This window comes from Thalassophryne amazonica, chromosome 6, assembly GCF_902500255.1.
Source record: "Thalassophryne amazonica chromosome 6, fThaAma1.1, whole genome shotgun sequence".
In the NCBI taxonomy this organism is placed as follows: Eukaryota; Metazoa; Chordata; class Actinopteri; order Batrachoidiformes; family Batrachoididae; genus Thalassophryne; species Thalassophryne amazonica.
In genome coordinates, this window is record NC_047108.1 from 3,875,989 (window position 1) to 3,893,859 (window position 17,871).

The 17,871-nt window shown below is 42.8% G+C and overlaps 1 protein-coding gene across 4 annotated transcripts in view; it reads left to right on the plus strand.

Annotated features, from left to right (window-relative positions):
• Positions 1–17,871, plus strand: part of LOC117511773 (serine/threonine-protein kinase 38) — a 79,743-nt gene that overhangs the window by 30,654 nt on the left and 31,218 nt on the right. For all 4 annotated transcript variants that reach the window (XM_034171668.1, XM_034171671.1, XM_034171669.1 and 1 more), the window contains exon 4: positions 5,615–5,737. In XM_034171668.1, the coding sequence (XP_034027559.1) occupies positions 5,615–5,737 (123 nt within the window). The remainder of the gene's footprint in view (positions 1–5,614; positions 5,738–17,871) is intronic.

The window sequence follows — 17,871 nt, forward strand, 5'->3', positions numbered from 1 at the left end:
TGTTCCCGTTAGGGGTCGCCACAGCAGATCAGTCCTTTCCATCTCACCCTGTCCTCTGTATCTTCCTCTGTCACACCAACCACCTGCATGTCCTCTCTCAGCACATCCATGAACCTCCTCTTTGGTCTCCCTCTTCTCCTCCTGCCTGGTGGCTCCATCCTCACCATCCTTCTCCCTATATACCCTGGGTCCCTCCTCTGCACATGTCCAAACCATCTCAATCTCGCCTCTCTGACTTTGTCTCCAAACCGTCCCACCTGAGCTGTCCCTCTGATATGTTCATTCCTAATCTTGTCCATTCTTGTCACTCCCAAAGAGAATCTCAACATCTTCAGCTCTGCCACCTCCAGCTCTGCCTCCTGTCTTTTTGTTAGTGCCACTGTCTCTAAACCATACAACATAGCTGGTCTCACTACTGTTTTGTAAACTTTCCCCTTCACTCTTGCTGATATTCTTTGGTCACAAATCACTCCTGCCACCTTTCTCCACCCACTCCACCCTGCCTGCACTCTCTTCTTCACTCTCCATTACTTTGAACAGTTGACCCCAAATATTTAAACTCATCTACTTTCACCACTTCTACTCCTTGTAACTGCACTATTCCACTGGGCTCCCTCTCATTTACACACATGTACTCAGTCTTGCTTCTACTGACTTTCATTCCCCTTCTCTCCAAAGCATATCTCCACTTCTCCAGACTAGACTCAACTTGCTCTCTACTCTCACTACAGATTACAATGTCATCTGCAAACATCATAGTCCATGGGGACTCCTGTCTGATCTCATCTGTCAACCTGTCCATCACCACTGCAAACAAGAAAGGACTCAGAGCTGATCCTTGGTGTAATCCCACCTCCACCTTGAATGAGTCTGTCATTCCGACTGCGCATCTCACCGCTGTCACACTATTCTTGTACATGTCCTGTACTACCCTAACATACTTCTCTGCCACTCCAGACTTCCTCATACAATGCCACAATGCTTCTCTTGGCACCCTATCATAAGCTTTTTCTAAGTCCACAAACACACAATGTAACTCTTTCTGTCCTTCTCTGTACTTTTCCAACAGTTTTCTCAGAGCAAACATTGCATCTGTAGTGCTCTTTCTCGGCATGAAACCATATCGCTGCTCACAGATCTTCACCTGTTTGTTTTCTAAGCCAGCTTCTACTACTCTTTCCCATAACTTCATTCTGTGGCTGATCAGCTTTATGCCTCTGTAGTTACTGCAGCTCTGCACATCACCCTTGTTCTTGAAAATAGGAACCAGCACACTTCGTCTCCACTCCTCAGGCATCCTCTCACTTTCCAAGATTTTATTAAACAATCTAGTTAGAAACTCTACTGCCATCTCTCCTAGACATTTCCATGCCTCCATTGGAATGTCATCTGGACCAACTGCCTTTCCACTCTTCATCCTCTTCATAGCAGCCCTCACTTCTTCCTTGCTAATCTCTTTTACTTCCTGATTTACTCTCACCACATCATCCAGCCTTTTCTCTTGCTCATTTTCTTTATTCATCAACTCTTCGAAATATTCCCTCCACCTTCTCAGCACACACTCCTCACTTGTCAGCACATTACCATGTGCATCTTTTACCACCCTAATCTGCTGCACATCCTTTCCAGCTCTGTCCCTTTGTCTGGCCAATCGGTACAAGTCCTTTTCTCCTTCCTTACTATTCAAAGGTCTTAAAAGTTTTCCCTTCAGCAAGTGTGCATATTGCTGTTATTCCCCTCCCTGACCATTCGGTGAATGTATCATCGAACTTATTTGGGCCAAAATTCGGAGTCAGAGAGGGCCATATTAATAATTTACTATCTCCTTCCATTTTGTTTTTAACAATCTCGAACAAGGTTTCTCCTAAAATAACTCCTTCATGGTCTGTAAATTCTTTCCCTGATAATTTTGCAGGAGGTGGCACCTTACCTAGGCTGAACTCTATATGTTTCCACTTTGCATAATATGTAGGTGAACACTAGTATACCATATATCGCAGCTGAGCCACACAATAATATTGTTTAAGATCGGGCAGGGCAAGACCCCAACACCCCCCCCATTCTTTGTCGAATTGGAGAGTTTTGAATTTTATGCTAGGTTTAGCATTTGCCCAGATAAACCTACATATTAACTTGTTCCATGCAGAGAATTGAGATTCTGGGATCCTAATAGGGAGTGAGAGGAAGACGTATAATAGTATGGGCTGTATATTCATTTTTATTGCCTCTATCCTTGAGGTAAAATCTAAAATTAATGTAGACCAATGTGTTATGTCTTTTTAAATTTTATTGTTGATTTGATTGTTGTACAATAGTTAGATTCATACAGACTATTTAAATCCTGTGTTATTATCACTCCCAAATATTTTATTGATTTTGCATCCCGCTTTATTTGATAATTACTCCTGATTTTGTGATTTGGTGTGTAATTTAGGCAAAGTATCTGTGTTTTTTGATATTCAATTTATACCCTGACGTCTTACCAAAATTTTCCAATATGTTCAAAAGTTTGGGGATTGTTACATGAGGATTTTTTTTTTTAAGTCAGCAATAATATCATCAGCAAACAGCCCTACTTTATGCTCCTGTGTTGCGATATTGATCCCTTCCAATTCATTTTTATCTTATGTCCTGGGCTAACGGCTCAATAAACAAAGCGAAAAGGGAAGGGCTGAGGCAGCATCCCTATCTTGTACCTCTATTGAGGTTAAAGATACTGGTTAGAGAGCCATTAATCTGGGCATCTCAACCCCCATCTGCCAGTGGGTCAAGGATTTCCTCACGAACCGCCCACAGTCCGTGAAACTTGGCCCCCACCTTTCCTCCACTATCACACTCGGCACCAGTTCCCCTCAAGGCTGTGTATTGAGCCCCCTTCTGTTCACGCTTTACACTCACAACTGCTCTCCAACCCATCTCTCAAACACCATCATAAAGTTTGCTGACGATACCACCGTGGTTGGGCTCATCTCGGGGGGGGTGAGTCTGATTACAGAGACGAGGTCAGTCGGCCTTCAGGAAGAACAGGGCTGACCCAGCCCCACTCTACAACCAAGGGAACTGTGTGGAAAGGGTCAGCTCCATCAGGTTCTTGGGAGTGCAGCTCTCTGACAGCCTCTCCTGGACTGCCAACACCACATTGATCGTGAAGAAAGCCCAGCAGTGACTCCATTTGCTGAGGGTGCTCAGGAGAAACAATCTGGAGGAGAAGCTGCTGGTGTTGTTCTACAGAGCCACCATCGAGAGCATCCTGATGTACTGCATTACAGCGTGGTATGGGGGGGTGCTCAGCAGCAGACAGGAGAGCGCTGCAGAGGGTGATCAAAACGGCCCAGGGGATCACTGGTTGCTCTCTGCCCAGCCTGGAAGACATTACCAGCTTTCGCTACCTCAGTAGAGCTGCCAGCATCTGCAAAGACACATCCCACCCCAGCAACCACTTGTTTGGCCTACTACCCTCCGGCCGACGGTATAGGTCAATCAAAACTAGGACAAACAGACTCAGGGACAGCTTTCTCCCCAGAGCGATCACTGCACTGAACAATAACAAATCACTCTAATCCGCACTTTTCAAGTTTCTTGTGCAATATCTCTAAACCATGTGCAATATCATTCCACAGTTGTACATAATTTCTTGTTTTACATTTTATATTTTGTCCACATCTTATTTTTAGTTGTACATATATTTAGATAATTTATTTTGATAAAACTTATTTTATTATCCTTTTATTTGGCTAATAATTACTTGCACCTCAGATAAGCACCTTTTGGAGTTGCACTCAAATCTCCTTGCAATGTAAATTACAATGACAATAAAGGTGATTCTGATTCTAATCTTCAACCTGGCAGTGGGGTTATTGTAAAGAGCTTTTATGCAATTAATAAATTGGTTATTGAAGCCAAATCTCTTCAGTATTTTATAAAGAAAACGCCATCTAATTCTATCCAAAGCCTTTTCAGTGTCAATGTTAATCAATGCTGCGCTAAGTTGTCTTTGATTGCTTTTCTTTGATTGGGTATAAAAGGCGCATCTCCAAAAGGCTCAGCCGTTCACAAGCAAAGATGGGGCGAGGATCACCACTTTGTGAACAACTGCATGAAAAAAAAAAAAGTCCAACAGTTTAAGAACATTGCAAGGAATTTAGGGATTCCATCATCTACAGTCCATAATATAATCAGAAGATTCAGAGAATCTGGAGAACTTTCTACATGTAAGTGGCAAGGCCGAAAACCAACATTGAATGCCCATGACCTTCGATCCCTCAGGCGGCACTGCATTAAAAACTGACATCATTGTGTAAAGGATCTTACCGCATGGGCTCAGGAACACTTCAGAAAACCATTGTCAGTTAACGCAGTTCGTCGCTACATCTACAAGTGAGAGTTAAAACTCTACCATGTAAAGCGAAAGCCACACATCAACAACATCCAGAAATGCCGCCGCCTTCTCTGTGCCCGAGCTCATTTGAAATGGACAGACACAAAGTGGAAAAGTGTGCTGTGGTCTGATGAGTCCACATTTCCATTTGTTTTTGGAAATCATGGACATCATGTCCTCTGGACAAAAGAGGAAAAAGACCATCCAGATTGTTACCAGCAAAGTTCAAAAGCCAGCATCTGTGATGGTATGGGGGTGTGTTAGTGCCCATGGCATAGGCAACTTACACATCTGTGATGGTACCATCAATGCTGAAAGGTACATCCAGGTTTTGGAGCAACACATGTTGCCATCCAAGCAACGTCTTTTTCAGGGTCCTCCCTGCTTATTTCAGCAAGACAATGCCAAGCTACATTCTGCACGTGTTACAACAGCGTGGCTTTGTAGTAAAAGAGTGCAGGTACTAGACTGACCTGCCTGCAGTCCAGACCTGTCGCCCATTGAAAATGTGTGGTGCATTATGAAGTGCAAAATACAACAATGGAGACCCCGGACTGTTGAACAACTGAAGTCGTACATCAAGCAAGAATGGGAAAGAATTCCACCTACAAAGCTTCAACAATTAGTGTCCTCAGTTCCCAAACGCTTATTGAGTGTTAGAAGGAAAGGTGATGTAACACAGTGGTAAACATACCACTGTCCCAGCTTTTTTGAAACGTGTTGCAGGCATCCATTTCAAACTGAGCAAATATTTGCACAAAAACAATAAAGTTTATCAGTTTGAACATTAAATATCTTGTCTTTGTGGTGTATTCAGTTGAATATAGGTTGAAGAGGATTTACAAATCATTGTATTCTGTTTTTATTTACATTTTACACAACGTTCCAACTTCATTGGAATTGGGGTTGTACTTTTGCAAGGCATTGTACTTCTCAGATGTTTCTAAGAAAAAAACAACACAGTCTTACATTCTGACTAATGTGGTCTATAAACAAAACAAAGTTGCATTTTAATTGATCTGGTGTGTCAGAGTTCACTGAATCTTGAGTTCATTAGGTAGGTTTTAAATATATATCAATTTCTGGAATATTCAAGAATTTATCACAGTGTTCAAAAAAGGGGAAACTTGGTGTATCATGGAACGGAATCCGGAGATGAGCATCAGCACCAGTGGGTCTCAGGGCCTTAACTGTGGTTATATGTTTAATGGAGTTGATCCTGTTTTTGCACTGCAGAAACGTATCCGGCGTTCTCAACATGCAAGGAAAGAAACAGAGTTTCTCCGTCTGAAACGCACTCGACTGGGTCTTGAAGACTTTGAATCTCTGAAGGTGATTGGCAGAGGAGCATTTGGCGAGGTAAAATATTTCAGTTTGTGTGTGTGAGATTGACTTAAAGTATTGCAACACCAAGGCCAATCTAATTAATCCTTGCTGTACACTGAAGAATTTGAGAAATAAAGATAAACATGAAAAAACAGTTTAGAATTTCAGACTTATTCCTGGTATTTATGTGTATATGTGTTAAACAGCGTAGAACATAGCACTGTTTTCTATGTCCTGAAATAGAAAAATTACTGGTGTACTGAGCAGCAGGCATTGGATGGGTCGAAGAAGAGAAATGATGTTGAGTTTTGAAGAAAAACCCCAAAACAGCAGTCAGCGACATCACCAACAACCTTCACAGTGCAGGGTGAAAGATTCACTACCCAGTGCTTGAAGAAGACTTCCAAGAGGCAACAGCAAAAAAAAAAAAAAAAAAAAAAAAAAGCGCAAGCACCTTCTCTCAGGAAAAATCCCAAAACCAGATTGGAATTTACAAAAAAGTTCCAATATGAGCCACAGCAGCATATCTTTTTAGTGGTTAGCACTGACGTCACTGCCTAATCCTTTCTGTGTGGAGTTTGCATGTTCTCCCCAGTTTGTGTGGGTGTCCTCCGGGTGCTCTGGCTTCCTCTCTCTTCCAGAGACGTGTAGGTGAATTGGTGACTCGAAACTGACTGTAGGTGTGAGAGTGTGGTTTGAGTTTGTCTGTCTATATGTTCCTCCGTCCAGGGTATACACTGCCTCTCATCCAGTGATCACTGAGATAGACTCCAGCATCCCCTGTGACCATTATTTGGAATAAACAGATATAGAGTAGGCATGAATAAGCCACAGCAGTTGTGGAACAAACCTAATGAGACCATTAACCTCTGTCAAAGTGATGGAAAGTCCAAAGTATTGAGGAAGAAAGGATCTGCTCCTAATCCAGAACATACATACTCATGTGAAACCTGAGGGAGATAGGGGTGTGGTGGTCCATAGTTGCTTCTGGAAGAGGCTTACTGATCTTAACTGTTTGATTTATGACACCCGAATAGAGCCTTGTCATTTTATTGGTGGATTGTATTTCATGTGACATTATTTGTTTTGTCATGAAAACAGGAGTGGAGGAATTCACCACGGAGCCGCTAATGGCGCGGAACGAAAGCACCTCCGTGTTGGTCTCACAGGACATGTTGTGACATGCCCAGATCTTCGACAATTTCTCGGATACTCACTCGACTGAAATGCCACCCAAAGCCGTCTGAATCTTCCGAATGGTGGAAGAGCTGGGCATGTCCAGTGAGACTTCCAACACGGAGGTGCTTTTTGTTCTGCGCCATTACGCGGCTCCGTCCTGACGCGCGAATTCCGCCGCACGTCTTTCATTACAAAATCTCCGGTAACAGTGTAATGTGCTGAAAAAGTGCTATGTCCACATCTCTTGCCATTTCTCTGGTAGTCAAACGACGTCCTGGATCAACACAGCCTTCACTTTGGAAATGATCTGGTCGTTTCAGCCTGTAGATGGCCGCTCGAAGCGCATCGCGCCCTCAGCCGCTGTGGGCTGTCTTTAATCCAGTTCTAATGCTCCTTAATCTGCGTGATGCCCATAAGATCTTCACCAAAAGCCATCTGAATTTTCCGAATGGTTTCCACCTGGCTGTCTCTCACAGTTTCTGAAAAAATTTTGATGCAGCAAAGCGACTGCCGCTTTGCTGCATCAAAATTTTGGCCATTTTCCTGACAATAAAAATCCGCCGAGGGGCTAGACCACTCCTCCCACAAAGCGTGCTCACAGGCGAATGACGTAACTGACAGGTGTGAAAAAACTCACGCATGCGCACGAAGGTTCGCAAGCTTGGCTGATGCAATCACACGTGATTCAAATCCGTATGGTTTTTGCAAAAAATAAAATGGTCGGATAGTTTTCTAACAGACCTCGTACAGTGAGGAAAATAAGTATTTGAACACCCTGCGGTTTTGCAAGTTCTCCCACTTAGAAATCATGGAGGAGTCTGAAATTTTCATCTTAGGTGCATGTCCACTGTGAGAGACATAATCTAAAAAAAAAAAACCTGGAAGTCACAATGTATGATTTTTTTTTTTATAATTTATTTGTATGTTACTGCTGCAAATAAGTATTTGAACACCTGCCAGTCAGCAAGAATTCTGGCTCACACAGACCTGTTAATTTTTCTTTAAGAAGCCCTCTTACTCTGCACTCTTTACCTGTATTAATTGCACCTGTTTGAACTTGTTACCTGTATAAAAGACACCTGTTGACACACTTAATCAATCACACTCCAACTGTCCACCATAGCCAAGACCAAAGAGCTGTCTAAGGACACCAGGGACAAAACTGTAGACCTGCACAAGGCTGGGATGGACTACAGGACAACAGGCAAGCAGCTTGGTAGAAGACAACTGTTATGATTATTTATTAGAAAGTGGAAGAAACACAAGATGACTGTCAATCTCCCTCGGTCTGGAATTCCATGCAAGATCTCACTTTGTGGGGTAAGGATGATTCTGAGAAAGCTCAGAACTACACAGGAGGACCTGGTCAATGACCTGAAGAGAGCTGGGACCACAGTCACAAAGATTACATTAGTAACACATGATGCTGTCATGGTTTAAAATCCTGCAGGGCAGCAAGGTCCCCCTGCTCAAGCCAGCACATGTCCAGGCCCGTTTGAAGTTCACCAGTGACCATCTGGATGATCCAGAGGAGGCATGGGAGAAGGTCATGTGGTCAGATGAGACCAGAATAGAACCTTTTGGAATCAACTCCACTTACCATGTTTAGAGGATGAGAACAAACCCAAGAAAACCATCCCAACCGTGAAGCATGGGGGTGGAAACATCATACTCTGGGGTGCTCTTCTGCAAAGGGGACAGGACGACTGCACCGTATTGAAGGGAGGATGGATGGGGTCATGTATTGCGAGATTTTGACAAACAACCTCCTTCCCTCAGTAAGAGCATTGAAGATGGGTCATGGCTGGGTCTTCAGCATGACAATGACCCCAAACACACAGCCAGGGCAACTAAGGAGGAGCTCCGTAAGAAGCATTTCAAGGTCCTGGAGTGGCCTGGCCAGTCTCCAGACCTGAACTCAATAGAAAATCTTTGGAGGGAGCTGAAACTCCAAACCTGAAAGATCTAGAGAAGATCTGTATGGAGGAGTGGACCAAAATCCCTGCTGCAGTGTGTGAAAACCTGGTGAAAAACTACAGGAAACGTTTGACCTCTGTAATTGCAAACAAAGGCTACTGTACCAAATATTAACATTGATTTTCACAGGTGTTCAAATACTTATTTGCAGCAGTAACATACAAATAAATTATTAAAAAAATCATACATTGTGATTTCTGGATATTTTTTTTTTATTATGTCTCTCACAGTGGACATGCACCTAAGATGAAAATTTCAGACCCCTCCATGATTTCTAAGTGGGAGAACTTGCAAAATCGCAGGGCGTTCAAATACTTATTTTCCTCACTGTACCACAGAAACAAAAGCAAGACATACACCACAAAAAACAAAACCAGTAGCCGCAGTGTTTGTGGGGACATCTTTAACGGCTGTTGAAGCGCTTTTCTTTTTTTTTTCTAGCTGCAGGAAAGTAGGTGTGTTTCCACAGACCCCACTGAACTCCTCAGTGAGTCACACTCAGCTCAGTGTGTGTCAGCAGCTGCTGCAATAAACTGCTAGTTGGATGCGTAGCCTACTCTGCCCCCTGCTGTCTGCTTCCTGTTCCTACAAGAAGAATGTGTTTTGTTTTAAATGGCCTGTCACACCTTGACGATTTAGCCAGCATATGTCGACTTATGAAAAATTTGGTAAATACGCTGGCTACATTTAAATAAATTGCAAATGATATATTTAGTAGGTGTCATACTCGTATAAAACAAATAGTAATTTTTCATTTGTACAGTGGAGCAAATACTTTGATTCCTTGAATGGAACATTCCATGTTTCAACTCATGCTAATATTTTTTACCATTGTACATTCCTTATTTGTATATTGATGTATGAATTTACACAGTAATATCAGAAAAATTGATTTGGGAGGAACTTCATTCATATTTGTAAAGTGACAACTGACACATATATCAAATAGCTGCTGAGAAACATTGCAAACATTACTTTGAACTCAGTCACATTTATCAGCTTGGGACTCTGACGAGGGCGGTCGCATCTCCTCCACTCTTCTTTATCTCTGCTTTAACCTTCAAGTCCCTACTTCACCAGACTGTGAATTCCTCAAATTATATTGGATACTGGTTCTATTGGACTACTATTGGATTAACCATGGAATTGATAGCTGGTCTCTGATCGCTATTGACACCATCTTTTCTACAAGAAGGTCTTTAATTCTGATGTTTGCCATTATTATAGTAAACAAGTAATAATTGTGGACTAATTGCTGTCTGAGGTAACTGGAGTGTAAATGCAATTTCTCCACTGTGAGATCAATAAAGTATATCTCATCTCATTTATTCCACCTTGTCCCCACCCCAGCACCACCACACACCAGGGTCGTACTGGGAACAAATTTCGGCCCTGGCATTTTTCCTCTGGACCAGCCCACTATTGGTCGGACACATTCACCCCCAAACACGCACACCCACCCGTCCATACCGAACCCCCAATGAACAAATACTATACACCTAAACACACACTTTCACTTTCATTTCACCTTGATCATAGTACAAAACGCGTTCCCGGCGCCACGAGGGGGGCATCCTGATAACATTAAAGGCAATTACATATTTTGACAAAATTACAAGTTTAAATGACATATATAAAACATCATGAGGTTTATGTCACAGAAATCCTACTTTACAATCACACTGCAGTCCTTGTTCAATTATTTCCTTTTGCATTTATAATAAACATTTGTATTTATTTAGTGTTTGTTTTTCTGGTTGAAATAAGATAGAAATAATCTACCAGACTTCAAAAAATATACATGTTTCCATGTTATTGTATTTGTCTAAAAATAAATGTCTGAACAAGAAATTATCTAATCTGAAATAACAGGTGGTTTTAATACAGATGAAAGGTTTCTGGTGCACTGGTGAGATTAAGGCATGGTTGTCCATAAATTTTCTACACCTGAATGATAAAAAGACTGAGGTGTTGCTGTTTGGACCTAGTGACACTTCCAAAATCAGTGTGGATCTGGGTCCCATGAGTCAGTATCTGACACAGACAACAATAAACCTGGGTGTAAAGTTGGACAGTGATCTTAAATTCGATGCTCAGATTAGGTCAGTGGTCAAGTCTAGTTTCTGTCAACTTAGACAACTGACCAAGGTGAAACGATTTCTTTCACGGCATCATTTTGAGATTTTAATCCATGCTTTTATCACTAATCACCTGGACTATTGTAATGCACTTTATGTTGGGCTGAATCAGACTCTGCTTACTCACCTACAGATGGTGCAGAATGCTGCTGCTCGACTTTTGGCTGGTGTTAGAAGGTGCGAGCACATTACACCGCTTTTGGCCTCACTTCATTGGCTCCCAGTTCGTTTTAGAATTGATTTTAAAATTCTTTTATTTGTTTTTAAATGTCTTCATGGCCTTGCCCCGCTATATCTGTCTGACCTGCTCCATTTATATGCCCCTTCACGCTCACTCAGGTCAGCTGATTTGTCACTGTTGGTTATCCCAAGGTCAAAGAGGAAGCGTAGAGGTGACCGAGCTTTTTCAGTCGTTGCCCCGAGACTGTGGAATGATCTTCCTTTGCACATTAGGCAGGCTGATTCTCTCTCTGCTTTTAAATCGTCTCTTAAAGCACATTTTTTCTCTTTGGCTTTTAACACAGCTTGACACTTTTTTTTTTTTTTTTTGCTTTTAACTAACTTTTTATTTATTAAATTATTTTAACTTGCCTGTTTTTGTTGTGTACAGCGCTTTGGTTGTTGGTGCATTTTAAAGTGCTTTATAAATAAATTGAGATTGAGATTTCTAAAGAACCATTTATTGATTTACCTATTTTAATTACAAGTGTTCTAAACTTTTTAACAGTAATCAGAAATTTTGAGGTAACAACAACAAAAAACACTTCCAATGATTTTTCTTCAGAAAACTGCTCCATAAATGAGCAGTCCTGTCACACGTTAATGTTTTGTACAGATCAGTGGTTTCTGCACCAATCGGATTGGTCCACTCCATTTTGTAGAGATCAGTGGTTTCTGCTACGAGTCTTCCGTGTTTTGGCCCGACGCGTTGTTCCTATTGGACAGTGCGAATTTACGTCACAGCTCAGAGTGTCGAAAGTTGGCGCACCTCATCTCGACAGAACACCGGCTCTGTGGTATGCAGGAGATCACTTGACTGAGCATCTATACGTTCAAATAATAATTTAAAAAAATAGTCATCACTCTTCACTCTTAGTCAGTCTCTTACAATGGTGCAGCGTAAATACACGAGCTTTCCAGGAGCGCACATCTCCTCCGGTGCGCACTTTTTTTGGGGGTGGGGGGTGGGGGGGTGGGTAGTGATGATAAACCCCTCGCCCCCTTAATATATATATATATTTTTTTTTTCTGGCGCCGGGTCTGACAAAACGGAAGCAAAAGCAGCACACAAGCGGGGAAAAAGTTTTTGTGTCTCCAGAGAGAGAGAGAGAGAGTAACCATTGCTAGGATTCACACAGCAGCAAATTAAGGAGCTGAAGTCCGTAGCTGTTGCATTTAAAGATTAACAAAAGTAAAGCACAGTTAATTAGGATAAAAAAAACTATTCCAACCTTGTAATCAGTAGGAGAGCGGAGAGAAGTGCAGGCGCTGAGGAGTCAGGCCATTCACAGGGGCGGGAGCAGCCTGCTGCTCTTCCTGCAATCTGATTGGCCACCCTGTATGCTTCTCCAATTGTCATTGGCTGTTGGTCATGTCAATCATTGTGCTCGATGTAAGTCTCCGTTGTGTGATCAAATGGAAACAAAACTGAAACCTAGAATTAAGACTGCGCCGTGTATGAAACACTACAGAACTTTTATTTTGACACAAATTCAGGAAGTGGCTCTGCAGCTGCGCCGATTAAATGCTCTAGCTTCACCGATCACGGACTTTCCTCGTGTTGACAGCAGCGCGCGGTTCGAGAACACTGTATATTTCCATAATCTCTATAAATATGGGAGGGCCGGGTATAGTTTGGACTAGTAGTAGGCCTCCATCGGTCTGGGCTGACCATGGAAATACACCCTAGTTGTCGTTGTGTTTGCGGTGATGTTTGTGGCTGTGTAGTCCGATGCGGGAGTGACGGTCTCTGCCGCAGCAGTCGCATCTGTAGATGGTCTCTGGCTTGACGGCGCTGTTTCTTTCCTTTCTGCGTGCTCTCTTGCTTGCAGTTGATGTCATGAGCTTCTCTTCCCCTGCTTTGAGGTGTTGCTTCAGGGTGCTCCTCCACCATGTGCGATCACCTGCCAGATCTTCCCAGGCTTCCGTGTTAATGTCCAGAGCCTGCATGTTTCTCTTACAAACATCTTTGAAGCGAAGCTGTGGGTGTCTGCGGCTTATCTTCCCAGTCTTCAGCTCGCCATACAGGATTTCTTTGGGGATACGTCCATCCTCCATGCGGTGGACATGACCCAACCATTGTAGTCTGTGCTGTCTGAGCGAGGTGAACATACTTCAGCATTGGTCACTCAGTCCTTCCAGGATATCCCGAGGATACGGCGGATGCTATGCAGATGAAAGGTGTTTAGCCATTTCTCCTGGTGAGCATATGTTGTCCATGTTTCACTACCGTACAGCAACGTGCTGACTCCGCATGCGTTGTAGACTGCTATTTTTGTGGCCACAGACAGTTTCGAGTTTGACCACACTCGAGTTGTGAGACGTGCCATTGTTGTTGCTGCCTTCACGATCCTCTTGTTGATCTGAGTCAAGAGAGAGGTTGTCGGTGATGGTGGAGCCAAGATAAATGAATTCCTTGACTGTCAAGTTCATAGTTGTCGATGGTGATGGATGGTGGTGTTGCTGTATCCTGACCCAGGACGTTGGATTATACACGCTGACAAGGTTGACAGGGCCGTCGGTGGTGTTGAGGCAGAGAGTCAGGAGTCGCTCTGAGCCATTACTGCCTGGTTCTGCCATACTCAGTAGGCTGTTTCTCACTGAAAAGCCTACTCCGTGCACTCTTGGCTTGCCAGAGCTCTGTCCCTGCCAGTAGAAAATGTAGTCCTTCTCCTTCAGCGTGCCTGAGTCAGCCAGTCGAGTTTCCTGCAGAGTGGCTATGTCTGTCTGAAGTCTCTTCAGCTCGTCGTTTATCACGGCAGTCTTTCTGGTGTCGCTAATTTCTTGAAGGTTTGCAGAAAGGCCGATCATCATAGTCCGGGCGTTCCAAGTTGCCAGTTTTAGAGTTGGTCTCTCTGCTTGTTGTTTGTTGTTGTCTGGTGCGATGTTTACAGTATGCTGTTCAGATGGCTCCTAATCCCTATGCACCCAGTAGAGATAGCAGACTGTGGCAGGACAGAACCTTAATGGCTGGGGGCTGCCCAGCTTAAGGTGGGCGGTATCTGTCCAATGAGATCTGAAAACCTCTCCCACCATCGAAAGCAACCCCTGGCGCCGAGCTCTACGCCAATCAAGCAATGGCTTATAACCGGTATCTGCTGCTCTCCGTGTTGTATCGACGCTGGGGGCGAAGCTGGAGTGTCCTCTCCAGTGTAGTAGAGTGGTAGTGTATGGTGTGCGGGTGTGAGCCTGGGCAATGCAATATGGAGGACAGGCTGTTGCCCATGTAGCTTGTCCCCCCCTCCATGTCGCTGATGGACCCAAATGGAACGGCAAAGCTATTACGGTTTGGCACCAACGCCGTCGCAGGAGCTGCCAGAGCGAGGTTGTAAAACAATGATGGACTGCCTTAGGACTCCGACTCTGGATTTGTCCTCGGGGTTTACTCCCCAAGCCTTTCCCATAAATGGGTATGGCAGCAAGCCAGCTGAGGTTTTGAATCAGAGTTTTCCTTCTCCTAGATGAGCTGTCTTCCAAGACTGATGAGCCCCATCTGCCCAAAGCACTGGTTTTAAGGCGCCGGGACTTGCCTTCACCACTTCTCCTATCAGTAAATGCAGGTCCGCCAGGCATATATCAACACCACACGAGCAGGCTAGGAGCTGGACCTGGTTGTCAGAGGCTATTTGAGACGCACACCTTGAAGGGCATTTTATAGACAATGGGAGCTTATCCCCACTGCCACCCCTCGGCTATAACAACCTTTGGCACAAATACACCTTAGACATTACTTTTTACCTCTCCCACCGTTGAAAGCAACAAGAGAGGTAAAAAGGATCTGCAGGTTCTGCAAACACCTTGCAGAACCTGCAGAAAAAAATCTTTTTGTCATGTTTCTGTCTCACCACAGCTCCCAACAGTCTCGTCATTGGTGCTGAACGCTACTATTGGGACCAAATAGAGTTGCAAAAATGAACAGTTTGCACCATCTGTCATGCTTAATTATCATATTCAAAAGTGACATATGTTATATGACATTGAATCCAGTGGATGTCGACATTATTTGACATTTACTTTGGACAGCAAACATGCAACACAATCAAGACGGTTCCATTTACTAATCTTATTATCTCAACCAATAATTTGCATCACATTTTACCAAGATTGGAGTAACTTTGTTACCATTTTTTGTTGTTTTTATCCCACAACTCCATAGAATTCAGTAATAGATAGTCCAAACTATACCTTTTTGGAATCTTTGTGATCAGACAAATAACATGGTATTGTTTTAAATATGATTGGAGCATATCTAAATTTGACCCCTGTGTAATTCTTTAATTGACGCCTACGTGGGTGCCTATTGAAAATTCAAGTGGACACCCTGCCTTTTTAAAAGGGTAATATTTAAGGTGTATTTGTGCCAAATCTGGTGCTTGCCACCATTCAAAGCATTTTTTCAGTTATTTCCTCCACTAGATTATTTTACAGTGGTTAGTATGTCCTGTTCAAAAAAAATTTGTTAGTTTGAGAAAAAAGAAAAAAAAAATTATATAGAAATCAGGGTTCGCGCTGACACAAAATCATCAAGGCTGGACTCAAGATGTAAAATGTACCACATCTGCAGGACACATGCACCTCCCGGGAGTGACACGCAATCAAGAATGCACAGGACATCCCGCACATTCAAAAATAGATTTTTAGAATAACGTTGTCTCTGTTTTCTTTGATTCTCCTCGCTGCTGTTGTTGAGTCACTGTCTGTTTCTCCGTCTTCTGTCACGAATTAAAGGATTTTCTGAGGTCATTTTTAAAAATCAGGAGCTTTATATGGATTCATGGCCGTCTATGATGGTGAACTGAGCTGAAATGAACAGGTCAGATTTACTCAATGTGTGAATGAAACAGTCCTTCTGCATGTGGACCGCAGCTTTCAGCCAATCAGTGGCCAGCATTAATGGATGGATTTAGACTTATCAGTAAATTACAAGAAACGTGTTGCAACAATCACATAGCTTACCTACAACTTATGTTACATCTTATGTGCGGGACGTATGAGTCACATACTGGCATTCGTTGAAAATTTTCAGCATGCCCAAAATTTTTTGAGGAGCTCAGCTTATTAGGACATACATCAGTGAGCTTCAGTGTGTTTCAACGTGCTTCAACGTGCTCTTAACCTATAGAAAACTTTCCCTTATTGGACTTATGCCAGGGATTTTTAATACAGATGGCATGCGCTGGCTAAATGGTCAAGGTGTGACAGGACCTTTAGGGAATACATGTAATTCATCACCTGTAACAAATACACCAGTGGTTATCCACATGTCCACTTTATTGTATATGAAACAGGTTGCTGACAAAATAGTTGACTCCTGAACCAGGCTGGTGCTGCCACTTCTTAAGAATTGCAGTTTTTGCAGTTTTTTGGCTGGTAGTTCATTCAACGGAGTAGCCTCTTGATCTTTGGCTGTCTTCAATGCTACACGCTTTTTATGCTGAGGAGTGACGAGGATCACATTTAATTACTGGCTACAAACGTATTCAGTTAAAAACATACTGTACATGTATGTTTGTTCTCTGCTCTGTACAGTGACCACAAGCATCCATGTACATGAAAAGGAAAAACCCTTTAAATAGGCAAATGGGGCCTTTCAAGTACTCCGTCAACAATGAGAGGTTCATAATATATTTTGACTTTTTTTCTCGTAATATTACGACTTTTTTGTCGAAGTCCAAATAAAAAAAAAATTCAGTGTGGCCCTAAAACTCCATCGTATGAAAGTCTCTGCAGAATCTGGCTGTTTTATTGACGCGGGGAGATCATTCCACAAAACAGGGGCACAATAACCACAGATAGATATTAGGTTGTGGAAGAATTTTGGAGGTGATCCAGGTTCTGATCAATTTTTTTTGTTGTTGTTCATTCGGCTGCTCCCGGTTTTCGCTCAGGGTTGCCACAGCGGACACAGCCAGATCCACATTGGTAATTGGCACAAGTGTACAACTTGTGCCAACTTGTGCCGGATGCCCTTCCTGACGCACCTCCAGTTTTACCTGGAGAAACACACAGAGCAGCTGGTGTTCCAAAAAGGTCTCCCATCCAAGTACTAACCAGCTCCTTCCCTGCTTAGCTTCTGAGATCTGATGGAATCAGGCTGACACAGAGCAGACCGGCTGCCCAGGTTCTGATCAATATTTCACTTTATATAGGCTTTGGAGGATTATGTCAAAACTGCTTCACAGATTATCAAGAAATTTGCACCACAGATAGATGTTAGGGCATGAAAGACTCCACTGAATTTTGGAGGTGATCAAATCTCTGATTGCTCTTGTTTTGTTTTGCTTCACTTATCAAATTTCCAGCCAAATCTGAACATGCAAAAGAATAACTAGATCCAACAGCCATTTTATTTCAAAAGCATTATGGATTTGCTTTTGTTTGTTTCCTTTTTAAAATAAAAAATTAAATAATCTTAGACACACTTTGCTTTCATGACATTATCTGCCCCCACTTGAGCCTTGGGACCCACATTTTCAATATCTAGTGTGTCCCAGGACTCAGTGGCCAAAACCTCTAATGCAAACCCTGCAAATTAAGAACAGGTTTAAAATTGTTCATTTGCAGTCTTATTGAAATTTTAGAGACTGTTATATTGGATATACTAGTCACACTTGGAATTAAAGTTAAGCCTTTTTGTTTCCCAGTTTAACACAC